The sequence below is a fragment of the Morchella importuna genome (genome assembly GCF_003444635.1).
Source record: "Morchella importuna strain M04M26 chromosome Unknown Morimp01GS003, whole genome shotgun sequence".
NCBI lineage: Eukaryota > Fungi > Ascomycota > Pezizomycetes > Pezizales > Morchellaceae > Morchella > Morchella importuna.
Window position 1 is genome coordinate 1,436,381 of NW_025763400.1, and position 24,951 is coordinate 1,461,331.

Consider the following 24,951-nt stretch of genomic DNA (forward strand, 5'->3'; position numbering starts at 1 on the left):
CAATATGGTACTATAGGTACATAGATGATTGACTAGAGCTTTCTCAGGTTGCCTAAACCTGCCCTGCCCAGACCTGCCCTTGTTGCAATCAGCAATAAGCAATTAAACGCTAACACTAATCGGTAACTACCCCTCGAGCTAGGTTTCCGATAACAATCCGCGCCTCCCCACCTACGAGAACATCGTTTAGAGGAGAAATACTTGGCTTTTGTCATGGAGTTTGCATATGATCACATCCAAGAGGAGACCGTTGCATCAGGCCCGAGCGATGGGAAAGGGAAAGATCCAGAGAGGCCGAAGGAGTCGCTGAATGAGGAGTTTCAGGAGGCTTACAGGGCCATATCGGCTTCTCCATGGGGCGCAAAATTTGGAAGCTTTATCGGGACTGTAAAGAAGCAGGTCTGTTTTCGCTCCTATGTGCATTTAAATAGTGAGACGGGTATTGATGTAATGAACAGGGAGAATCATATTACGAAGTCGGGAAAAAGGAGGCCGCAACAAGAGCAGAGCAAGCCTCAAAGGGCTTCAGCGTCGTCAGGTCCGAAATAGTTAGTCGAACTCGATCGCTCTCAATCAACCAGAGCGGGGCATCTTCAACGGAGGCTCAGAAAACACAACAGACGGGAGAGACATCAAAGGATGGAGCTGTGGCGGGAGCGAACGAGAAGGCCGTGGCAGAAGAGGGCTTGCTGTCGAAATTAAAGAAGGGCGCTGCGCAGAGAATCTCGGAGATCGAGGCCGCCGAAGCCAGGGCCGATGAGTACCTACTCAGGTTCGGAACAAACATCGGCAACTTCTTGAAGGAGGCTGTTACTATTCGGCCGCCGGAGGGAAGTGATGAGGCGACTGGGGAGAAGGAGGTTGTGTTTGAGCAAAAAGGCGAGGAGGGCAAGAGACAAATATAGTAAGTTATTCCTTATCTTCTTAAGAGGGGATGTATTCAAAATAGGGGACATATAGCTCGACTAGGCTTGATGCTCAGCTCCATCTTTTACATGGCAACTTGGAGCTTTTTAAAACAGATTCTAGCGAGCCGACATTTGTAGAGTGGTCAAAGGATTTCTCGGCAGATAAAAAAACCGAACAAATCGCCGCTGATCTAGATAAATATCCCGAACTCAGGAGCACAATGGAGAAACTTGTACCGGATTTAGTACAATACGGAGATTTCTGGAGGAGATATTACTTTTTAAGAAACGAGCTAGACATGGAGGAACAGAAGAGAAAGGAATTACTCAAAGGTAAAAATAGAATAATAATTGAAATTTATGCTTCATATGAGGGCTAGTAGCTGACTGGGTAGGTGCCACTACCCTTGACGAGGAAGAAGTGGCATGGGATGAGGATGACGAGGAGGACGAGGAGGAGAGCTCGGACGATGAAAATCCCAAGTCTGCAAAGGAAGCACCGAAGCACACTACTACTTCTCCTGTACCAGCTGCTACTTCAGCTGCCACTTTAGCCCCGACTGCTAAGACAGAAACTGCCCCGGCAGCCTCTACGGAAACCTTGATTCCTAAAGAAGAATTATTGAAACCAAAAAACTCTATTGATGTAACATCACAACCAGATAGCGAGTCAAGCTACGATGTAGTATCGGGGGTACCATCAAAGGCTCCAAGCCAAGCTACAGGCAGTCCCAAAGCAGCAAAGGTATATTTGTACTTGTCTATTTATTCGTGGCTATCAACTCTGACAAAGTTTCTAGATATCTAAACCGGATGGAGAGGAGGAGGGCGATGATTTGGAGGATGATTCGGATGATGCAAGTAGTGAAGAGGACTGGGAGTAAACCGATATTGATTTAACGTTTTTATTGCTTGTTTCTTCGGAATTGAGGGTAATGGTGGGGATTGCGGGAGGATTACTCGTGCAGGCGTTACTTGTGCATTCTTGTGCTGCTAATGAATGAACAGTATCAGATATTGGAAGATTTCGTGCGGGAAGCGGTGAGAGGAGGGCCGCTGTAGTAGCTGGTGGTATATGCAGTGACCTCAACCCAGCTATGCCACAGGAGTAATGAAGGTATATACTGTACTCTCGCAGTCATTAAGTCCTTAAATCCTTTTTGTTTCAACTGTATCCAGCGACCTAGTGAACACGTCAGTAGATTAAAGAATAAGGTGCAGCCACTCTAAAGAGTGATTGTGTTTCGTAATCTTGTTTCTGATTTTGTATGGTGTTCCCATCCCTTCCTGTGCCCTTTTCGGGTGTCTCCACATGTACAGTCTGTAGGTAGCTAGAGTTTTTGCATATCACCACGCCATCGTGGGCCTAATATGTACGTCTCCGATTTTGCTCTGACGAACGAAGCGATATAAATCGTCTGCATCCCGACTCATGTACATGCATGCTAGCAGTAGCCGAACTCGCGACCGCGAGTTGTTGGTTCCTCGATCCAGTAAATTATCTCCTCATGAGACGGAAGTCTATCTCCAAGACAGCCCCCCTCCTTCAGCTCCCTCCCTCCCCCGCCAGTGAGGGGACCTCTTGATTACACGTACCCATACTCCGTTGAAAATACTACCCAGTTAATAGAACGATTTAATGTTTTGATACCTAGTTAGTTGATCATGATGATAGTTCTCTCTATATTAATATAATCCCATTAATTAACGATATCTCGATCAATACCACCCAGTATAGAGGCCTTTAAAGGCTTGTTCAGTCTCTAAAGGTACCGGAAGGAAAGAATTTTACGAATTTGACATGATGTTTAAATTTGGAGGGTGGCATTACATATACCTACATGTAGGTACATATGCCGTTGTTTGGGTGGGTAGGCTGGTTGCTATGCAGGGCCAGGGTTTAAGAAAATCGAAAAGACAGTACCGGGTGCATACATGTATTAGACATGTAGCTACAATAAGTAGCAGGCCTGTAGCCGTGGGTGATGTAGTTTATTTAGATCTCGGGCATCGCTGGCATGGCCGTGAAATCGTGTATCTAAACGAATTTTAGGTCTTTGCGAGTAGTACACACTCTCATTCCCTACCTTATGTAGAGCCCCAAGTGTTGGGCCACACTACATGCATGTAGGTACTATGTAGGTACTACAATCTACAGCAGTACTCCACGGCCGGGTAAACAGAACAGGGAGCCCCTCCATTAGCAAAGGGATGTGACACAACCCCGCAACTGCATTTTAAGGCACCCGACGCGTCGCATCACTTGCAATCAATCGTTCGTCGTTGCAGGACTGTCCATAACTCCAATCGTCATCCTACTCACATACATATATACATATAAGCAACAAGGAGCTAATCCGCCCTCAATCATCATTCTCATTTCCCATCCGTCTCTGTACACACAAATAATTATGGACAATTTTGCACAGACCGGCAGTGAAGCAGATGTCCTATTCGCAGCCGAGGTCTCACCTCCCCAGAATCCATCCCCGAGCGCGCCCACTGAGCCACGGGCTTTTCCATCAAAGGGTTCGGGTAATAGAGGCGGAGGAGGTGGAGGTGGTAGCGGTGGGAGAGGTGGCCTTGTATGCAGCGAACTTTGTTCTATAGCTCTTTGCATACGACGCTGACCTCTAGAAAAGCAACCGAGAAGTGTCGATCAAAGAAATCCGCCAAAAGAAGCAAAGATTGTAGAAGGTGCGTCGGAGGGCCCGGCCGCAGAGACCAAAGATGCCCCAAAACAGGTGAGTGATCTCCAGTGACTCTATAAAGCTTATCTAACAGACCAATCGATTGGGTAGCAAAAACAGGATCGAACCCTTTCTGGTGGTTTGAAGAAGGTATTTGAGCCATCTACGCAATTACACTTATATTTATTCTCACTCTACTGCTGGTTTACGAACGATTTTTCATAATATCTTACCCCCCAATCCTACCTTTTCAACAACTAAAATAAGCAAAGGCCAAACTTACAGAAGAGGAGCTTACGGAACGTATGGCACGCGCAAAACTCAACAACGAGCGTCTGATTGAGCGCCGCCGTAAGGCTGAAGAGGATGAAAACTCTTTCCAGGTACAGGAAGAGGCGCGAAAGCAGGCGGATGCTACTAAACGAATTGTTGAGCGTAAGAAAAAGGTTGAGCAAGAAAGGAGTAGAAAAGAGCTGGAGTACGTTTGACACCGGTCATTCGCGCAATATATCACTCGGAAACCTTGCTAACTCTTTGATAGCGATGAGCGAGCGAAGAATAGGCAAAGGAAACTCAATGCGGTTAATAGTCGGGAATGGGACTCAACAAAGACCGAGGAAGATTATAATCCCAGAAAAGGATCTTCACAATTTCGTAGAGGTGCATACGGGGGTGTCGTCGACTCTACACGTGGTTCACCCGCTAGCCGTGGCTTCCGTGGCGCCCCTAGTGGTCCCCGTGGTTCTCCGGGCGGTCCCCGTGGTTCTCCAGGCGCCCCCCGTGGTGCACCCAGTGGCCCCCGCGGAGCTTCGGGTTCTAACAGGGAGGCTGCAGCATCTAGAGGAGCGCCCAGGAACTCAAATACAACACAAGAATGGCCTGCCCTCCCCACGGCATCTAAGGACAATGCCTCTGCAGATACATCAACTCAGGCTGAAGCCGCCCCAAAGCTTGCAACGCCTACCAATGATCAACCTACAAGCTTGGAAGGCCAGCCTTCCACAGAGGAGAAGACTCCCGCAGAAGGAGAAATATCTACAGAGGGTAAAGCTTCTACAGAAAACAATGCTTCTTCAGAAGTAAAGGCCCCCGAGAAGTCTCCCGCAATAGGCGGTTTGGATACCAAATACAACGTCGGGGATAATTTAACCCCACTCTCCCCTGCTGTGGGTGGGGATTCATGGGCGGAACAAGTTGAATCGGCTTCTTGATGTTATAAACATTGTTTTTTCATTGAACGATTAATTATGTATGGTATATTAAATTGCAGGCCCGGAGTTGATTTGAGGTTCGAAACATCCAGTTTTCATCTGTTCAAGTTTACTACATGTTTCATAAGGGTCATTCATGCTTAAGAAGCCTCTTCATAGTTAGGAAGATATTATACTGGGAAAAACTAGACCGACCCACCCCCCAAAGTGCGCCAAATCTTGCTAAAGAAAAGAAAAACAAGGGACAAGAAGGATCGATAGTATTACATTCCGATGAAAGCAAGAACATAAGAAGGGATAGGACAGTTGGGGATTTACCATCCACTCCCGCCGCCGCCGCCCCTTCTCCCATACCCTCCTCCTCCGCCACCGGAGCTACCACGACTACCCCATCCATCACCTCCGCCACCACCTCTGCTCCCTCTATAACCACCGCCTCTCCCGCCTCTGAACCCACCACCGCCGCCTCCGCGGTAGCCTCCAGGCCCATCTCTGCTGTACCCTCCACCGTCGTGTCTGTCGTCCGAGCGAAATTCCCGCCCCCCTCCGCCATGATGTCCCGGGGGTGGACCACGACTCACAAGTTCATCCTGGAGCTTCTTGAGGGTGTTTCGCATTTGGGCATAGCCTAGATGCATCTGTTCAAGGGATTGTAGTTAGTATCTCATTTAGCGTGTACGGTTTAATGACTAGCTGTTTACCTTTCCGTAAAAATGATCCGCTAGACGGCGATCATTATCTAACCTAGAAAGATATGCCCCACAAACATCGCACACCTGGAGCTTTTGATGGCCGCTCGGACCTGCACTATCTGAAAGCTGCTTCAATTCCTTTTCTTTATTGTCCTTTTCTTGTTTTGCGACTTTAACTTTGTGGTATTCCTCTAGCGCTCTTGCTACTTGACCCTGTTCACCAAGTACTTCTACCTCCTGTAGTCCTGTAGAGATGGAGCTGTCTAGGTCGCTAATGTGCTTTAGTAGCGAGTTCGTTTTGGTTATCTCGTCAGGTGTTTTATCAAGACGGCGTTGCGCGGCATCTATACGTCGATTGCATTCGTCGATATAGCGTTGAAGGTCGCGCTGGTAGTCGTACTCATATCCAAAGTCGCGGTTCTTCTTTTCGCGCTCATATTCCTGCTTGTGGGCTTCGAGGTGCGTCTTTTTGCAAGGTCCTAGATCTTGCTATTATATTTATTAGAATTGGCCAAGTATGATAACAGCGACGGCGGCGAGGCGGGCGTAAATACCTTGGTGTTCGTGAAGAGATCGTGTGGGCAGGTTCCTACGAGAAAACTCCGACAAACTGACGGGTCGGTGAAAGGTACCGATGAGTTTGTTTGATTGGGCGTACCCATCAGCTAAGAACATATGTCAGTACTGCGCTTCATTTTACGCGTAAGTGCCATGAGATGCGAATTTACCTGCTCGAGGAGCCTGCGTTGCTCTGTTTGCGCACCGGGGATTAGTAAAAAATGCTGCAGAAAGCCAACAATGAGGGCAACAAACCTGCCGCCATGGTGAATTATCGCTTTCTGGTATATGGTGGATGCAGTGAATGCGTTGCGGAGGTATAGGAATAGATTTGAGCAGGATAATATTTGCACGAAGCTTAACTGAGGCAATTGTTGTTTGGAGGTTTGTAACTTTCAAAGCTTTCCCGGAAATTACCCGGCTCAGCCTGTGCACGGGCCATAACCAAGCTTTGAGGCTCTGCCTCTTTCCCGTATTGAGGACGATACATGTACCTACATGTAGAGTAGTTAAGACTCGGTACTTTCATCGATCAATTACAATCACTGTAAGCTTCATACATGCGGAGATATATATTCTAGTTATGTTTAGGATTCGTGTTGATACAAGGGGCGCTTTCCTGGTTTCCTAGGAAAGACCATTAAGCCAAGTTTATAGTTTTGGGTCACCGGGCAGTGGGACAGTTTCGTAAATTAAGGGTTCTTAGGCCCGTTGGGTCGGGGGTTGAGGATTGAGGATTGGTAGTCCGGTTGAAGGTTATAATTAAGATATGGGTGAGTAGGATATCTTAGAATTACATGTACGTGTAGTGGAAAATCCTTTTGAGCTTATCGAAACTTAAATGTAGCTATCCCATAGTCCGTTAAAGCTGCCTATTGATTCGGACGGCGTATTTTCAGCTGTGGCTTGTGTCTGGATCACACACATATTCGGCTGCCACCCTTCCTCTTTTAGTAATTATAATATTCTGTCAAATAGACAGCATCTAAGCACCGGATTATGGGATAGCAGTGAGATTGAGATTTACAAAAGAAAGATCGTCCCGCTTATGATATACATATAGTACCTACATGTATATATAGTGGCTTTTCACAATGTAGATACTTGCTGGGATAGTGCACCTAAGAATTGAACCGAGCTCCAATTGTAATGCGGAAATCATCAAGTGAACTAAATGGTCAATGCACACCATAATATTTCCGCCATTCAATCCATCAAATACCGGGAATGACTGTTCAGGGTATCTCTAGCTGGTACCAGTTAAAAATTAGAGTCTGTTGCTTTTCCCCACTCTTTCAGAGTCCCACCGACACTAACTAATATATATATTATGACAGCAAGGTATCACGATCATGTATAGACCTGAAAGATCTGGAGTCAAGGGGGAAAAAATGCTGGGACCCAACTTCACTGCCCGATAAGGTATTTGCCGTTCTATCACTAGATTTTATTATTACCTTCCCTTTTGAAGGAATTGTTTTGTATAAGTGCTTTTGGTAAAATTGTATACGTCTCGATCATAATCTATCACTCGGTCTTGGCGTATACGATCTTCGGCACTTTTTCTATTTTCAACTACATAGACACCGTCCCACGTAACTACCGGAATATTGAGGGCAAGAAAAAGAGACGTCTACGCAAAGAAAACTGACCATTGGGATTCTCGTTTTTACCCACGGACACGCCCATCACAGGTTCCCAGATCCGGGCTGTCTTTCATATACCCCTGCCCGAAGATGTTATTGTGAACGAAATCATCCACTATCCTCCATTACCTAGGTTTAGAAGGGTAAATATTACATAGTTATGTATTCTGGTATTATCCCATAGACAGATAAAGTAATGATGCGCTCATAAACATATCTACAAAGAATCTACGTTCAGACAAACAGGCAGCAGAAGTTATAAGAATGAATAAAGAAATTAGACAAAGGATATAATTTCCCCCAGTGCCTAGTGCAAGGTAAACAGAAGTCCAATTATTCACAGACAGTAACACCAACGCCTCTAGAATAATCACATAACATTTGACCGGACCCAAAAAAGCACGTATGCATTCCGAGACTATATGATTATCAGAAGAGTTGTGGAGTGACATAAATAGATTGCTTACCACTACTGCAGAATCGTCAACAAAGCTTGCCTTACTGTCGTCGAAATGGTTCCAAGCATTCTGATGATTATTTCTCACAAAGGACGTGTAGTGACCCCCGTTTAGCGTTCCATAATGGTTGCATACCCCGTAAAGGTCATACATAAAAGGCGGCGTCACTTCGGCACTAGGTTCAGGGGCGTTGGGGCCCAATGCACCCCTAGGCAATAAAGGTGGTACGTATTTTGTTAGATTCAAGTCTTTTAAAGGAAACTGGACCATTGTGTTGAGTTTATCCCGCCATAGGCCCCGATTTGTAAACCGCTTTAGATGAATAATCAAAATGTGAGGTAGGCGAGTGATAGTGAGTTTCTTCGTAGCTTTCCGAGCCTTTTTGCAATTCGGGCAATGCCAAGCGTCATCTTTTTCGAGTACTTCTTCTTTCACAAACTCCTCCAAACAGTCCGCGAGGGTAAATCCTCCCCTTTTCGAAGGTATTGGAAGCGAGAGATACATAAATCCGCTATACGTGGTCGAAGTGATACCACACGTTAAACACATGAGCCTACTACTTAGTTGACCCTGAAACCAATTTACGACGACCGAAAAGTTCGAATGGATATAGCGTTGCCATTCCAAATGCGATGCTGTTTGCTGAGGAAGGGTCTCTCGTCGTCTTTCTTCCTCGTCTGTCAAAGGCCTGAGCTTAGTTCGATTTGCGTAAGGGTTAAGATCTTCGTGCAGCCCATCCAATAGGAACTCAAGGTATTCTTGGGCATCTTGCTGATCATCTGATTTAAACATTTCATTCAATCGGCCAGACACATCCTATGGCTCGCATCAGTAAAATCCCTTTTGGGAATATATCTCTTGCGCCTAACCTTTATCGTTACAGGAGAAATGAATTTGTATTCACCACTCCACAAGTTCTTTACCACACTTGCAAATGCCTCTGCTAAAACTCCTCGAGATCCGAGCGGATTGTCTTTGTTGATGTGACTTCTGTAACTCCCATCTAAAAAGTATCGCGATAGTGGTATTGTACCGCTCATGCATTGCAGTATTGCGTTCATGTAGCAGGTATTTCCCAAATTTTTTAATCCAGTTTTACCAATATTTATGCTCCCAATTGTTCGAAATGGTGAGCCCGATTCTCCATCTAGGATAAGTGGGATTTTGGGTGGTCTCGGCGGTATTTCAGGGGCAGGGGGAAGGGGCGGGGGTATAGGCGGGGCAAGACGCTCTGAGACTCCGCTATAGCTCTTTCGTGGAACTGCAGGTGGTGGTCTGATTGGGGTGGGCGGGGGATTGAAGTCTGGATTACGGACATCAGTAAACCCATAAAATGGGTGGTCGATGATCGTGTGTTGCCCGCGTGGAGTTATTGGAGTTCCAGCACTTATCGGTGTTGGTGGGATAGGGGACATCGACGGTTGTGCGGGATACCGTTGGAACTAAGATGCTTGTTAGGGCTACTTTTCTCCTAAGTGATAGAAATATAACAATAGCAGACTGACAAATTCCTCCATTGTTCTAACATATCCAGTCGGGAAGTTGTCATTCCCTGCGACTATAGAAGTTCCTCGCCGCCGCTTTTTTGATTCAACATCGGCATCTGGATGTGGAGATACGGGTGGGACACTGATAGTAAGGGGTTCTCTTTCCCTCTGTAGCCTCTCCATCCATTTCTGCTCTTCTTCGATATTTATGGGGTCGACTGGTGTGGGTTCTTGCTTCCTACCATAACTCACCCTTTGCACTGGCAGCGGCATGGAACCTCTTTGGGGATCACGATCCTGCCGCCTCTTGGCCAATGACAACCGGTTCTCAGACACGCTTGGTGACGCATCTCGTATGACTCCAATACCACTGCGAGGTTTTTCGAGCGATATAGATTGCCTTCCTACCCGACTTGAAGGCCTAGATGTTGGTTCCGACTTTGCAAACTCTGCGGTATCGCTAGTTTTCAAAGAATGTTTCCCAACCAACTCTATCCAAGCATCAAGGCCTCCAACTAGTAGCATCGGTGCCCTCTGCAATCGTTTCCTAAAAGCAAAGTCGTAAATGGCCATATGCAAGCTTCGAAGAGCTATCTGATGTTCGTCCTGTGTCAAACCAGAAAGAAACTTTTTGTTGGCCATGGATTGATCGTAATAAACCACAATATCGTATTTGTCTCTTGCACTGAACAATTCTTGTTCTTTTGATGGTGCTAGAACAAAGCTTCTATCCAAATCATCTTCGGACATCCTAAAAGACGTCAGGATAATCGAATTATATTTTTCCAGTGCCATTTTCAGTCTTACCCGTCGCGAAGAACTATAGGTTCAATACAGACTACCGATCTTGCGTAGATATGCCCCTCATCAAATTCCTCTCGACTACGAACATCTAGTAAGAGGATTGTAACTTGTGACTCTTTGCTTAGATAATTGTATAGAGTATCCACCGATATTATCGTATCATTCGGAAAATTGGGCTTTGGTTGGCGGGACGCACCATTCCCGTCAGTAGAAGGGAGTGATGTATTTCGCGAAGGTAACATACCCCCATGACTAGTAGCTGGGGAATAAGTGGGGGGTGGTAATGTAGGCATCGCATTCACGTTTAACGGAGGCAGTTTTGTCGGCATCTCTCGAGGACCGTGAACGACCGTAGGCGGAGTCGTGGGGACTTGCTGCGAGAGCGACGCTGGTGAACTTGATCTAGAAGTTGTTGTAGTCAATCTCTCCAACCGACGGTTCAAATCTAAGGTACTGTCTAGAGCATTAGGTGAAGATTTTCCATACGTCGGAACAATCACTTGACCATTCAGCTGTGGGGATTTGGCTCCAGAGCCTGTTCGAGAATCTGTTTCGTGTCAGTGGGTCTTTTATAACATAAGCTATTTAGACCTACGTTCTTTGCCCATTGACAGGTATTCTGGTTTCGCTCGGACTTCCGGCTTCGTTTTCGGTGGAATGTCTTGGGATACCCCAGTCCCTGGATGGAGGGTAGCTCTAACCCTCTCCGCAACCCTCTCGGCTTCAAGCTGGGCATTTGCACTCTGAACTCCAGAGAGCTCATTATCTTTCTTGATTTCTTCTTTTACTTTGAGGTAGAGGGGGGTTTTTGCTTTTAATTCCTTTCGAGTCCAGTTAGCAAAGTCGAAGGATATCTGTTCTACCAGGGTATATATTTACCTCTTTCAGCTTGATCCATTCCATGTAAGCCATTCCCCGTTGGCCAGACACAAAGGTAGGATAATCTACACATTTCGGGATAGTTTCTAATATGATGGTATTGGCCATAATAAAATCGCAGTACGCCGAGTCCAACCTCCCAAACTCATAATGCCATGTTGCTTGCCGCCAGTGGACTTTGGCTTCGTCAACCCACGACTTGATCTGTACACGGGTCCGGTTAGACAGGCTTTAAATACATGTATCTAGGGTCTAAATTAAAGTTACCGAGCGTCCCGTAGGATGGAGGCCCTCTGATCGGGCATGAAGATCGCTGATGTGAGGGTATATTCGTTGTGACTTTGCGGAAGGCATTGCTGGTGGAGCACGAAGTGGATGAGGGGGTGTATTGGAGTTCATCCCTATCGAATCGTGAGGTAAAAAAGGTTATTTCGCATCGCAGGGAGAGTCCTCTGATGATGTGGAGGAGGTAAGCTGAACGGAGGAGAGATGGCGGGGAGTGTGGGATTGTGATTGTGGGGGAGCCGCCGGAACAGGATTTCGGAGGTGCCCCAGCTAGGTCGACACTACCAGCTAGTAAGTACATGTACTCTGCATGTATTCTAAAGTAAATTATACTCTACTCTACCTGCTAACGAAAATTAGTATGTACCCCTAGATAAAGTACATGTAGGTATTATAGAAGTACATATGTAAGAGTAAATATTTCATTTAAACGACGAGCTACCAACAGGGGTCTCTCAAGTACCCCCAAATGGATGATCTTAAATTTGCACTGGCTCCCAAAATAAGTACATATAGGCCGAGGTGCATGTACCGTACTCATGCTTCCTAACACTTCACTTCATTTATGCTGGACCCTTGGCTCTAACCCAAGCTTTAGTGCAACGGGGTTTACATACTAGTAGTAGTCATCACGTGCTAAGGCATACGTCTCTTATAGCTTATGTAACGGCGGGGCGACGCGGCGTCAGTCAAGCAAGTTGGTGAAGCAGCGATCTGCACCAGCTTCGTCCTCATATCCACCTATTTCCCCAAACCGCAGATTTCACCAACCTCCTTCCGAGGAAGAGCTGCATCATAGCTGCAATCTCTATATATCATTCATTTGATTCCCAGGCTTATTCGTAGCTCTAGGCTACGGCGTGTTTCCATCCAACGTCGCAATTATTTGACGACTTAGCATCTACTCCGCCTTCTATCTGCATAAGAGTAATAGTAACAGCACCTTCGAAGTAATGGCTTCATGGTTTACAGCTTCGAACTCCTCCCTGGATGACCAGGTCGAGAAAGCTACCGGATCAAGCCTGTATTGTCCCCTCTCCATCGTTTAAACAATTTTGACCGTAAACCTCTTTTACACCACGAGGTCTCAGGCTTCACATCAAAGCTGACAGCTGTGTAGGGAGGATATGGCACTGAATCTCGAGATATCCGATATTATTCGGAGCAAGACTGTACAGCCTAAGGAAGCTATGCGCTCGTTGAGAAAACGCATAGGGCATAAAAATCCCAATATTCAGCTAGCAGCCTTAAACGTGAGCTCTGATATAATGGTTCCGATCAATAATGAAGAAAGCCTAGAACGAACTGACCATCTTGCTTCCGTAGCTTACTGATACTTGTGTCAAGAATGGCGGCTCTCATTTTCTCACCGAGATTGCATCTCGTGAATTTATGGATAATCTCGCTTCTCTGTTGAAGGCTCCTTACCCGATTGACCCAAAAGTGGAATCTAAAATGCTGGAGCTTATCCAAACTTGGGCCTCTGCTTTTGAAGGGCAGCCCCACCTATCTTACACAAACCAGATATACCGTCAGCTACAAACAGAAAACTTTCGTTTCCCGCCCCCAACTAAGGTCTCATCGACCTTTGTAGACTCATCAGCGGTATATTGTCTAATCTAGTTAGATTTTGGCTGATGCTAATAAAACTTGCCAGCCACCTGATTGGACCGATTCAGATGTTTGCATGCGCTGTCGGACCCCGTTCACTTTCACGAACAGGAAGCACCACTGCCGTAACTGTGGAAATACCTTCTGTGGAACCTGCTCTTCAAAGTCAATACCATTACCGCACATTGGAATAGTTCAGGCTGTGCGTGTTTGTGATGGATGTCATACAAAACTGACAGAACGACGAGCTCCCGTAGCTCCTGTGGGTTCTCCAAAGCATCATGGAGGTCATAGTCAGAGGCATTCAACTTCGAAGTCCAAAGCACAATCTGCCCCAATGCAACCAAGAAATGCTAGGGTTGAAGATGATGACGATGAAGATCTTAAAATGGCTCTAAAAATGTCGCTGGAAGAGGCTACTGGTAAAGCAAGCGCCGGTTATGTTTCGCAGCAGCAGTTGCAGGCCCAAAAGCAGGTTACTCAAGCTACTTCAGTGGCCTCATATACCGAGGCGCAGCCTTCAAAATCCGCTCAACAACACGCCCGGGAGGGGAATCGCCCTGAAGAAGACGAGGATGAAGAGCTAAAGGCTGCGATTGCCGCGAGCCTAAGGGACATGGAGGAGCAGAAGGCCAAATCAGCCTGGTCAAATCCCAGTGCTGCTGCAAAATCCACCGCTTTTCAAGCCAACATAGCGCGCAGACCTGACCATGAGTTGAGTCCGGGAGAGGCTGAGAACATCAACCTCTTCGCAACACTAGTGGACCGGTTGCAGACTCAGCCACCAGGAACGATCTTAAGGGAACCGCAAATCCAAGAATTGTATGAAAGTATTGGGACGTTAAGGCCAAAGTTGGCTAGAACATTTGGTGAAACTATGAGCAAATATGGTAATATAACCACCACCCCAAAACCGTTAACCTGAATTAATGTCTTAAAACTACAGAGGCGTTGTGCGATCTTCATGCAAAGCTGGGAACAGTTGTCCGCTATTATGATCGGATGTTAGAAGAGCGGCTCAGCTACACCTATGGCCGGCATGGTGTATCATCGCCAGCCCCATACCAACAGCCTCCAGCTAGTAGTAATGCGTACCCAACGTTGCCATCGGCCGAAAATTATTATGGTAGGGGCGATTCTTCCGCTCCTCAGAATAACTACCCTCCTCCACAAACAAACTATCAAAACTATTATACCCAGCCGCATACATTCGACAAACAAGGGTCATTTCCTGGACAGCCCGAACCACAGCCAAATTCGCAAACACAGTATCAACAAACATCTACTCCCCAAGCACCATACCAATATAACGGTTACGACAATCCCAATCCCCCACCACAAAATGATTCCACCGTGCCTCCTACCCAACAGCCTTCAGAGCCTCCGTCAGCACCAATTTCGAGACAACAGCCTCTCCATCAGCAGCACACAGGGCCATCGGCACAGCATCAACAGCCCATGCAGAATTCACAGCCTCCTCAAGAAAATTCTTACTGGCAGTATCCTAAAGCTGGACAGGAGCCTGGATATCAATATCAATATCCATATTCACCTCATTCACAACAACAAGTGCCTTGGCAGCAAGGGTCTAATGCACCTCCCGGTGGTGGACAATATACATATCCTCCTCCTCATGGTGTGAGCGAAGCCTCGGCATCTACCCCTGTTCAAAATCCACTACCACAGCCACAGCCAAAAGCAGTAGAAGAGAGTTTGATCGACTTGTAGATCGCCTACACATATCTTTTTCTTTTTTCCCTAATGATGTATTGGTACGAAGTGGGTTTTCGTGGTAATTTCAGACCTTGGTAATGATTATTATGTTAGTTGGTTTGAGGATTGAGCCTGCATTGTACGGACCTATTTTAGTTTAAATATTGAATCATTTCGTATTTGCGTAAAAAGCTTTGGTGAAATAAATATGGTACTTATTTCTATTAGTGAGTGTTACCCGGTCCTAGCTCATCCTAGGATATGACGACTCCGTGCATACGCCTATCGATAACGCTAGATAATGTCCGTCAACTTTGATTCAACCTCAAGTCCCCGTGTAAATGATGTCGATAGCCATATTGAGGCACTTTTTGCCGAGGAAAACTACATACCCGGATACAGCGACATGAAAACGAGAGTTGGAAAGACAAGGTTAAAAATAAATTGAGATATTGCCACCAGTGCGGTTCGAACGCACGCATCTTTCGATAGCACAGTTCAGTTTTGAAGAACTTAAATGTGCCGCCTTAAACCACTCGGCCATGGTGGCATATATACGTCACAAAAATATGACATACTTGAAACAATTATAAAGATTACACAACATCCATAATGCTTACAGCACCAATCATGTATCTGAGGAACACTGGACTAGGATTTCCAACCGAAAATACATCACTTTAGCTTGAAGAATAATAGTGGGATTCTACGTTACCCTGTCGGATCATAACTGATCGATAATAACGGCTCTTGGCGAATAGCTCCTCTGCCGGTACAGCCTGCAACCAACCCTGCAACCAACCCCGCCATCTCCTCCACACATACGCCCAAAGATCCGCACCCATCATTCGTCATGTCGCGACACAAGAATATTAGAAATCTGGACCTAGATGAAGGCATGCCCTTGGGAATTTAATTTCTATCAACTGCGGTTCCTAATATAATAGCGCTGCAGAACTATACGACTACGATGGCGAAGATTACGATGATGGCTCAGGTGGTGTGTACCTACCAAGTGCTCTGAATATTGAAAACCTTCTAATAAATTATTAAAATAGAAATGAGCGAAAGTGATAGACGTACTATAGCTCCTTTTCTCTCACTACTAGGGTGTACATTTCTAAGAGTTTAATGTTAACGTGCATCATAGATCAGTTAAACGTGGGCTTGCGAAAAGTACGAGAGATACTGGGCAATGAGGTAGCAACGGACAAGGAAATCCAAGAGTCTTTGTGGTACTATTTTTTCGATGTTGAAAAGACCGTTAATTATATCCTGAGTAATGCATCTGTCGGAAACGCAGAAACCCAAGATTACTGACTACTTGAATAGACCAACACGGAAAACCTACCAAAAAGAAAAAGCCCCAAGCCAGCAAAGGTAGTTTAACTTCCCTGTTCACAATTTGCCTACCTTCAGCCCTGTTTCTTCGTTAAGGTGCCCATCTGAAAGCGGTACATCACTCCTACACTGATTGTACAGGATGCTCAGAGCTCATCTAAGGGATTGGTCAAGGTCAAGGCTATTTCGGAAATCACGAGGCGCCCAAGATGTCTGCGGTGGCTTATGGACTTTTTGCGGATGCACCTTGGGGGATGATTCCGGAAGATCGTAAGGGGTATATCTTTGTCCAACCTGTGCACCCTTTTGGCGGACTCCTCGGAGGCTCGGGTGGACCAGCCGGGGGAAAGACCTCGAAACTTGCAGCATTGGCAAAGGCTAGAAAGGAAAAGGCAGATGCTCAAAAAAAGCTTCTTCTTCAGCAGACATCCTCTGAAGGAGAAAAAAGCACCGCGGTATCTATGCTGTCACGTCTCTCAGCAAAACAACCACCTTCACCTGCTCAAGCGCCATCTTCTGTAGTAACAGCGGATACTGATGTTCAATCAACGAACTTTCCCGAAAACCCAAACATCAGAGCTCCGCCGCTGCTCACACCGAGCCCCATACATAATCAGCCTAGCCAGAGCCTTGACCAATCGGCAAGAAAAGAGCCAGAAGAGCGGTCTTTCCCTGCCCAGGAACAAGAGGGTTCTGTTCCTGCTTTAGATCTAAGAGCTGAGCCATCAAAATTTGCGCTGTCCATGTTTGGAGATAGGCTTGCATCAGTGTATGAAATTGAGGTCACTGACAGATGTATGTTCTCGTTACCAGGAGCTCCTACGAGTGCATTCTCTGGACCAAGTCCGGATGACGTAGTTGTTGCGGCCCAAAGTTCTAGTAAAGGTAGTAAATTCTGTCCTGAAAATTGAGCAAATATAATTCAAGGTTAGAGTCTAACATAGATATTACTCCTAGGCTTGAATGGAAAGGCCGCTTCTAAGAATGACCCAAAAGCCTTGGCAGATGCCAAAGCGCTGAAGAAAGTTGAAGCAGCCATACAAGCAATTAATATTGACAATGCACCTGTGAAGCAGCGAAAAAAGATCGATGTTCTTCAAGAATATAAAAATTCAACGGCGAAAGAAAACGCAAACTTTGTAGTGATAGGTCTGTGACCTCCGCCCATGGAACTCGAGAACGAAATGACTTATGTTTATCGTATCATAGGGCATGTCGATGCTGGGAAGAGTACTCTCATGGGGAGACTCCTTTTAGACACTGGTGTAGTGGATCAACGAACAGTTGAAAGGTTTAAACAGGAGGCAGAGAAGATAGGGAAATCATCCTTTGCACTCGCTTGGGTGCTGGACCAAACAGAAGAGGAACGAAGCAGGTATCGTAGCTCTATGTCCTGAAATATATTGAACGCTAACTTTGGCTTCCTGCCAGGGGGGTTACAATGGATATTGCCGTGAACAAATTTGAGACTGAAAAGGCTCGGTTTACGATCTTAGATGCCCCGGGTCATCGCGATTTTATCCCAAACATGATTGCTGGTGCATCCCAAGCCGACTTTGCAGTGCTTGTTATTGATTCTTCAACTGGGGCCTTTGAAGCTGGGTTCCATTTGAGGGGGCAAACCAAGGAGCATACACTACTCGTCAGAAGTATGGGTGTTCAACGGATAATCGTAGCCGTAAATAAACTTGACTCGGTAGAATGGTCTCATGAGCGATTCGAAGAGATCGAGCAGCAGATGACCCAATTCCTTACACAAGCTGGGTTTGCCTCAAAAAATATCAGCTTCATACCTTGTAGCGGATTGACAGGTGGAAATATCGTGAAGAAGCCGAAATCTGGCCTCATTCCTTGGTACTCCGGGCCAACATTAGTAGAAGAACTTGGTAGAGTATCCACGCTTAACTATACCTATCTAACCATCACGCTAATTTTATCATTTTGGTACGCATAGAAAAAACGAAACCCCTAACACGCGCAATTGAAAAGCCATTACGACTTACAATCTCGGATGTTTTCAAAGGTGGAATTATGAACCCAGTCTCTATTTCTGGCCGAATAGAGGCCGGGAGTCTTCAGGTTGGGGATAACATCATTGCCATACCTAGTGGTGAAAGTGGAATTATCAAGGCAATCGAAGTTGATGAAGAACCCACTGATTGGGCGGTTGCTGGTCACAATGTTGTTATTCACCTATCAAATATCGATATGGTACATTTAAGGTATAACCACAATACATTTAAGTGCTTGTATGAACATATGATGACGGGTTTCACAGGGAGGGTGATATTCTCTGCGATCCAACAAATCGTGTTACTCCCCAAAGTTCATTCACGATAAAAATACTTGCCTTCGAAGGACTTACACCCATGATGGTTGATGTTCACAGGGGACGGCTTCACGCGCCAGGAAAAGTTGTTTATCTTCTCTCAACGCTAGATAAAGCAACTGGTGTTGTTCTAAAGAAAAAGCCAAGGCATATCACCGCTGGGTCACTGGCGACTGTAAAGGTAGAGCTTATGGGTAACCCTATCCCATTGGAGGCGGGCTACAGGGTGGTATTGCGAAGCGGTGGACAAACTGTTGCCGCCGGAATTGTTGAATAGTAGACTAGTTGGACAGCCACGTCGCCTAATTAATTTTTTCACGCATTTAGGATAATACTGCTGAAGAAAATTCACCAAGTTGTCCCTTCAGTTGGATACCATATACTTTGTACAGTCATCGATTGACGATGCCCATTTCTTATGACTCGATATCGAGTGGCAATAGATGACAAATAAATAATAAGAGCAAAGGTTCAATCTGCACTTAGGGCCCGTTCGGTTGCACCCAAATATCGTGATATTTGGCCTAATAGGAAGAGGGTCTTAACATATCTAGTAACGAATATTCCTTTTTAGGTCAAATAGCACGATGTTTGGGCGCAACCGAACGGGCCCTAATAAGAAGTGGGTGTAAAATACCCTTGGGTTTAATATATTTCTCATATCTGAGGGTTACATGCATGTATGTACATGTAGGTACCCTCTAGTATCCACACAGTCCTACTCTACATACATGTATTAACAGCCTATTGTCCGGTGTGTTCGGCCGTTGTGGGGCCTTCTTGAACTAACAAGTGGTGATTATAGTAGAAGATACTCAACCCTCATATCTAAAGGGTACATTAAACCTTTACTCACTCACGTTGAAACTGGGTGTAATTAATGAGTCTAGTACTAGATACTGAAACACCCTATATTTCTGAAAGTGCATATATGACATCCTTCATCATAACACATCCACATCTACACGGAGACATCCTGCAGGCCGGCCGGGGTTGAAGTGGTTGGCGGCTCAGGCCTTGGTTTCACCCAAGGTATCGATATAGTAAACTCTTATGTACCTACAGACCGTTACCACCGACCTGGTCTTAGTCTTAGATGATGCCTGAAGCCTTTTATCCAATCAGTGTAGTTTCTTTATTGTGGCACCGATTTCTTTGCAGGCACTAGCCACAAGCCTTTTACAAATAGCACTACAGAAGTACCCAATAGTAGTACCGGTGTATCTACATATAAGTACTACATGTAGGTAGATACATATACTAAGAACAAATGTATCTACTCTACTGGTTCTTAACTCCTAGATTTTAATGCAAGTCGAAGGCGAAGGCAAGTCTAATTGCCGGGTTCTTCGTGGGAGTGTAGACAGTCATCTCGCGGTGGCTCAATTGCGCCCCTCTTCCTCAAAAGAAAAAAAAAAGAAGCATAAACGAGGACTAGAAACTTCGGCAGCTCGTGTGTTCAGTTAAGGTGTGTGCAATGCCACTATGCAGCAGCATGGCTGCACCTCTAGCCCTAAGTTACCACCGTGTTCTTTCCCCTGACTTGGCGCAGATCCTGGGGGGGCGGCTGCGGCAGGGTATGTGTGTGACTAAGCTTAGGAAACCGCCGTAGGCACAAAGCTCGAGGAACCTGGAAGTTTGAAAAGTGTCCTCAACTGCGAAAGGTGGCTTTTTCTCCCAGAACTGTTATAAAGGAATCCATCTTCTCTTCCACCCCGCACAATTCCTTTCCTCAACCATCACGCTTTCTACACAACACTAGATAAATTTTCCTTCAGATCTATAAACAACCTTGATTGGTTTGTAATTCCACAACCTACGTTCTCTATAAAACGGTCGTCGCCCCAATGATCGACAATAAGGGCAAATCGGTAGCATGGACCACGGTCCTCTACCTTTTTTTCATTTTCCTCGCACCTCTTCTATTCTTGTCACCAGCATCGGCAGCCTCAGACAGTGAAGCTGAGAACTATGGTACCGTCATTGGTATTGATTTGGGAACTACTTACTCGTAAGTACAGATCTGTATGAAATCTTTCGGAGAGGAACTTGATCTAACTTTACTATCTGGTAATTAGTTGTGTTGGTGTAATGAAGTCTGGGCGTGTCGAGATTTTGGTAAACGATCAGGGAAACCGTATCACTCCATCATATGTCGCCTTCACCGATGATGAACGTTTGGTTGGTGACGCCGCTAAGAACCAATATGCGGCCAACCCCACCAACACCATATTTGATGTCAAGTATGTTGCTCTCTAGAACTCAAATCATTTACCATTGAAGCTAATATCGTTTTCTAGGCGTCTTATTGGACGAAGGTTCAATGACAAGGATGTTCAGACTGACATCAAGCACTTCCCCTTCAATGTCATCAACAAGAATGGAAACCCTGTCGTTGAGGTCAAAGTTAATGGAGCCGAGAGAATCTTCACTCCTGAAGAAATCTCAGCCATGATCCTTGGAAAGATGAAGGAGATTGCTGAGGGATACCTCATGAAGACTGTCACTCACGCCGTCGTCACTGTCCCGGCTTACTTCAACGACGCCCAGCGTCAAGCCACCAAGGATGCAGGCGCTATCGCCGGTCTTAACGTTCTTCGTGTCGTTAACGAGCCCACCGCTGCCGCCATCGCCTATGGACTTGATAAGCAAGGTGGTGAGCGTCAAATCATTGTCTACGATCTTGGTGGTGGTACCTTCGATGTTTCCCTCTTGTCTATCGATCAGGGTGTTTTCGAGGTCTTGGCTACCGCTGGTGATACCCATCTCGGAGGAGAGGATTTCGACCACCGTGTGATTCAGCACTTTACCAAGATTTACAACAAGAAGCACGGTGTTGAGATCACCAAGGACCTCAAGACTATGGGTAAGCTGAAGCGTGAGGTTGAGAAGGCCAAGCGTACTCTTTCTTCCCAGATGTCTGTCCGCGTTGAAATCGAAGCTTTCCATGAAGGCAAGGACTTCTCTGAGACCCTTACCCGGGCTAAGTTCGAAGAGCTCAATCTCGATTTGTTCAAGAAGACTCTCAAGCCTGTTGAGCAGGTCCTCAAGGACGCCAAGGTCAAGAAGGGTGAAGTTGATGACATCGTCCTTGTTGGTGGATCTACCCGTATTCCCAAGGTTCAGGCCCTCTTGGAGGAGTACTTTGGAAAGCAAGCCTCCAAGGGTATCAACCCTGATGAGGCCGTTGCCTATGGTGCCGCTGTTCAGGGAGGTGTCTTGTCTGGAGAGGAGGGAACCGATGAGATCGTTCTTATGGATGTCAACCCATTGACTCTTGGTATCGAAACCACCGGTGGTGTCATGACCAAGCTCATCACTCGCAACACTATTATTCCTACTCGCAAGTCTCAGATCTTCTCCACTGCTGCCGATAACCAGCCCGTAGTCTTGATCCAGGTCTTTGAGGGTGAACGTTCTATGACCAAGGACAACAACCTTTTGGGCAAGTTTGAGCTCACTGGAATTCCCCCGGCTCCCCGTGGTGTTCCTCAAATCGAGGTCTCTTTCGAACTCGATGCCAATGGTATCCTCAAGGTTTCAGCTTCTGACAAGGCCACCGGAAAGGCTGAGAGCATCACCATTACCAACGAACGCGGCCGATTGAGCCAAGAAGAGATTGACCGCATGGTTGCCGAAGCCGAGAAATTCGCCGACGAGGACAAGGCCAACAGAGAGAGAATTGAGGCCAGGAATGGTCTCGAGAACTACGCTTTCTCTTTGAAGAACCAGGTCAACGATGACGAGGGTCTCGGTGGCAAGCTTGACGAGGACGACAAGGAGACTCTTTTGTCTGCCGTTAAGGAGACCACTGAGTGGCTTGAGGAGAACGCTGCCACCGCCACCACAGAAGACTTTGATGAGCAGAAGGAGAAGCTCAGCCAGGTCGCCTACCCCATCACTAGCAAGAGTAAGTTATATTCTGTCTCCAAAGTTAAGTTTATTTGCGGAATTGGTTAACTAACGTTTTTTTTCTTTCTAATAGTGTATGCTGGTGCTGGTGGTGCTGGTGATGAAGAACCAAGCACTCATGACGAGTTGTAAACGCATATCATGTTTGGATTTAGAAATGCCAGGCGTTGTTTGTGATCCTCCATGTACAAAAAAGCGTGGTTTATTCATTTTTTCTCTTTCAAGGTTTTTTTTTTTTTTCCATGTGCATTCGGTGAATTACATGAGGGTCAACAGAATCTATCGTGTCTAGCGCTTTGTACTACAGTAATGTCATTGAAAAATTGCTCTTTGCCCACAACAAATTCTCGCGTTCATAATGGCAGAATAAGTATACAAGAATCTTCTGTTTAGGCTGTTACCTAGATTAATTATTCTTGTGAATGCCCTACTGAATTTCTTTTGGTTCCCCCTGGTACTTTATATTTGTGCAGTACTGCATATCAGTACGTGTAGTTACAAGGGTTTGAGCTAAGTTTATCAAATCGCATATATTATTGCAGTGTCACTTGACTCTCATCCACCATACTTGCATACTTCTTTATAATTATTTAGAGAGAAACTCCCAATGATATTTTATACGACTAACTTCATAACGCTGGGGGTGGCGTGTAGCTTTCTCTTTTTCCAACAGCGCTCGAAAGACGTCAAGGATTCAGATCGAATTGTAGTGGGCGCTTCTGACGCTGGAGTAGTGGCCACGTTGAAGGATGCGACATCGAAATTCGCACGACTTTATCTTGTGGTCTATGCCCTGACGATGGGCGCGGACTGGCTTCAGGTCTGGCCAAATTCTTGAGCTTCCGTCGTTGAAAACACACAAACTAATGATTCTGGTGATGTTGTGAAGGGGGCGCACATCTATGCTTTATATCGCGAGCAGATGGGATTCTCGGAGGAGACGGTGGCCAGCTTCTTTACAGCGGGATTTCTGTCCGGCGCCGTGAGCGCGTATTTCGTCGGCAGCTTGGCGGATAGGTCGGTTTTTTTTTAATTATATAATCTGGTGGAGTGATCATGAGTTATCTCAACTCACAAGGAGATGCTAGACTCGGGAGACGGCTGATGTGCCTCACGTACTGCGTTGCCTACACGCTCTCGTGCCTCTCCACGCTGTACCGGTCCACGGCGGTGCTGTATGGCGGCCGGCTGCTCGGCGGCGTGTCGACGTCCATCCTGTACAGCTGCTTCGAGTCGTGGATGGTGACAGAGTTCCATTCCCGGGGGCTCGCCCATGGGGGTGCGCTCAGCCGATTGTTTGGCGTGCTGACGGCGGCGAACTCGGTGGTGGCGATTGCGGCGGGAGTGTCGAGTGAGTGGCTGGTGGGCGTGACGGGGACGAGGGAGAGCCCGTTTATGGCGGCGTGTGTGTTGCTGGCGGTTGCGTTTGTGGTTATGTTGGTGACTTGGGTGGGTTTAGAGCTTCCTCCTCCTTTCTGGATATCACAAGGTGGTGGTGAGGGTGGGAGTTTCAGCGGGCTAATGGGAGTGGATAGAACGAGAATTATGGTTCGAAATCAAGCACCCCCGGGAGTGCCGTATCAAGGAATGCACTCTCTGTGGTTTTCAACGGTATGCTTCTTACACAGCTCAGCTCCCGATTTTATAGGACACAGGAAGAAATAGCTCACACACAAGCCACCAATACACAGACAAGCGCATCCTCGCCCTCGTGGCCGCATCCTGCTGTCTCGAGGCCTCCATGTATATCTTCGTCTTCCTCTGGTCGCCCTCCCTGCAGGCCGTCAACCCCCGCGGCGACACACTCCCCTACGGCATCATCTTTGCCAACTTCATGGCGTCCATGATGCTCGGCTCGTACCTCTTCAACCTGCTCGCCGGGCGGGTGATCGGGCACCCGCGGCTGCTCGTGTGGGTGTTTGCGGCGGCCGCGGCGGCGCTGTACACGGCCGTGTATGCGCGGAGCGAGTATGCGGTCTTCTATGCGTTCTGCGTGTTTGAGGCGTGCGTGGGCATGTATTTCCCCGCGATGGGCGTGCTGAAGGGCCGCATTGTGGGCGATGCGCAGCGCGCGGGAGTGTATGGCGTGTTGCGGATTCCGCTGAATGTGGTGGTGGTGGCGGCGTTGGGGGCGGTGGGGCGGGTGGAGAGGGAGAGTTTGTTGTTGGGTTGTTGTGCGATGTTGGTGGCGGCGTGTGGGTTCGTCGGGCATTATATTGACTAGAGTTTTTATAGAGTAGAGGTTGTATGTTCTTAGATTTTGCTATATATGTAGTTGTCGTGTTGCATACACGAGTGAAGTATCAATCAATCAATCAATCAATCAATCAATCGAGGTTGATTTGTGGTTGACCATATTGAGCAATGAGTGATATCCTGTGATTCAAAGTCGAGTTACTGCGCATGCAACAACGCGAGATTACCCTC

The 24,951-nt window shown here is 46.6% G+C and overlaps 8 protein-coding genes across 8 annotated transcripts; 6 read left to right on the forward strand and 2 right to left on the reverse strand.

The window, feature by feature from the left end:
- Positions 1 to 213: 213 nt before the first annotated feature.
- LAJ45_01892 (uncharacterized protein) lies at positions 214 to 1,792 on the forward strand (the record flags this gene model as incomplete). Its single annotated transcript, XM_046111484.1, has 5 exons — positions 214 to 399; positions 459 to 904; positions 961 to 1,241; positions 1,304 to 1,653; positions 1,709 to 1,792. 5 exons carry the CDS (start codon positions 214 to 216, stop codon positions 1,790 to 1,792), a joined length of 1,347 nt encoding a protein of 448 aa, XP_045975428.1.
- A 1,527-nt stretch (positions 1,793 to 3,319) lies between these two features.
- LAJ45_01893 (uncharacterized protein) lies at positions 3,320 to 4,809 on the forward strand (the record flags this gene model as incomplete). Its single annotated transcript, XM_046111485.1, has 5 exons — positions 3,320 to 3,493; positions 3,551 to 3,652; positions 3,710 to 3,748; positions 3,871 to 4,076; positions 4,140 to 4,809. 5 exons carry the CDS (start codon positions 3,320 to 3,322, stop codon positions 4,807 to 4,809), a joined length of 1,191 nt encoding a protein of 396 aa, XP_045975429.1.
- A 314-nt stretch (positions 4,810 to 5,123) lies between these two features.
- On the reverse strand, positions 5,124 to 6,324 carry LAJ45_01894 (uncharacterized protein; the record flags this gene model as incomplete). Its single annotated transcript, XM_046111486.1, has 5 exons — positions 5,124 to 5,447; positions 5,511 to 5,990; positions 6,056 to 6,166; positions 6,230 to 6,252; positions 6,315 to 6,324. The coding sequence occupies 5 exons, from the start codon at positions 6,322 to 6,324 to the stop codon at positions 5,124 to 5,126; spliced, it is 948 nt and encodes a 315-aa protein (XP_045975430.1).
- Positions 6,325 to 8,075: 1,751 nt separating this feature from the next.
- Positions 8,076 to 11,687, reverse strand: LAJ45_01895 (uncharacterized protein; the record flags this gene model as incomplete). Its single annotated transcript, XM_046111487.1, has 10 exons — positions 8,076 to 8,123; positions 8,173 to 8,979; positions 9,033 to 9,605; positions 9,669 to 9,818; positions 9,903 to 10,401; positions 10,458 to 10,856; positions 10,941 to 11,001; positions 11,050 to 11,275; positions 11,334 to 11,537; positions 11,601 to 11,687. 10 exons carry the CDS (start codon positions 11,685 to 11,687, stop codon positions 8,076 to 8,078), a joined length of 3,054 nt encoding a protein of 1,017 aa, XP_045975431.1.
- An 884-nt stretch (positions 11,688 to 12,571) lies between these two features.
- On the forward strand, positions 12,572 to 14,957 carry LAJ45_01896 (uncharacterized protein; the record flags this gene model as incomplete). Its single annotated transcript, XM_046111488.1, has 5 exons — positions 12,572 to 12,642; positions 12,739 to 12,871; positions 12,945 to 13,223; positions 13,276 to 14,119; positions 14,176 to 14,957. 5 exons carry the CDS (start codon positions 12,572 to 12,574, stop codon positions 14,955 to 14,957), a joined length of 2,109 nt encoding a protein of 702 aa, XP_045975432.1.
- Positions 14,958 to 15,795: 838 nt separating this feature from the next.
- LAJ45_01897 (uncharacterized protein) lies at positions 15,796 to 18,889 on the forward strand (the record flags this gene model as incomplete). The annotated part of the gene is made up of 11 exons (XM_046111489.1): positions 15,796 to 15,838; positions 15,898 to 15,942; positions 16,001 to 16,021; positions 16,093 to 16,221; positions 16,275 to 16,322; positions 16,458 to 17,168; positions 17,241 to 17,432; positions 17,493 to 17,658; positions 17,715 to 18,169; positions 18,238 to 18,505; positions 18,562 to 18,889. 11 exons carry the CDS (start codon positions 15,796 to 15,798, stop codon positions 18,887 to 18,889), a joined length of 2,406 nt encoding a protein of 801 aa, XP_045975433.1.
- Positions 18,890 to 20,459: 1,570 nt separating this feature from the next.
- LAJ45_01898 (uncharacterized protein) lies at positions 20,460 to 22,656 on the forward strand (the record flags this gene model as incomplete). Its single annotated transcript, XM_046111490.1, has 4 exons — positions 20,460 to 20,623; positions 20,691 to 20,855; positions 20,913 to 22,522; positions 22,598 to 22,656. 4 exons carry the CDS (start codon positions 20,460 to 20,462, stop codon positions 22,654 to 22,656), a joined length of 1,998 nt encoding a protein of 665 aa, XP_045975434.1.
- Positions 22,657 to 23,131: 475 nt separating this feature from the next.
- Positions 23,132 to 24,748, forward strand: LAJ45_01899 (uncharacterized protein; the record flags this gene model as incomplete). The annotated part of the gene is made up of 5 exons (XM_046111491.1): positions 23,132 to 23,344; positions 23,414 to 23,541; positions 23,613 to 23,973; positions 24,060 to 24,135; positions 24,216 to 24,748. 5 exons carry the CDS (start codon positions 23,132 to 23,134, stop codon positions 24,746 to 24,748), a joined length of 1,311 nt encoding a protein of 436 aa, XP_045975435.1.
- Between the last annotated feature and the right edge of the window lie 203 nt (positions 24,749 to 24,951).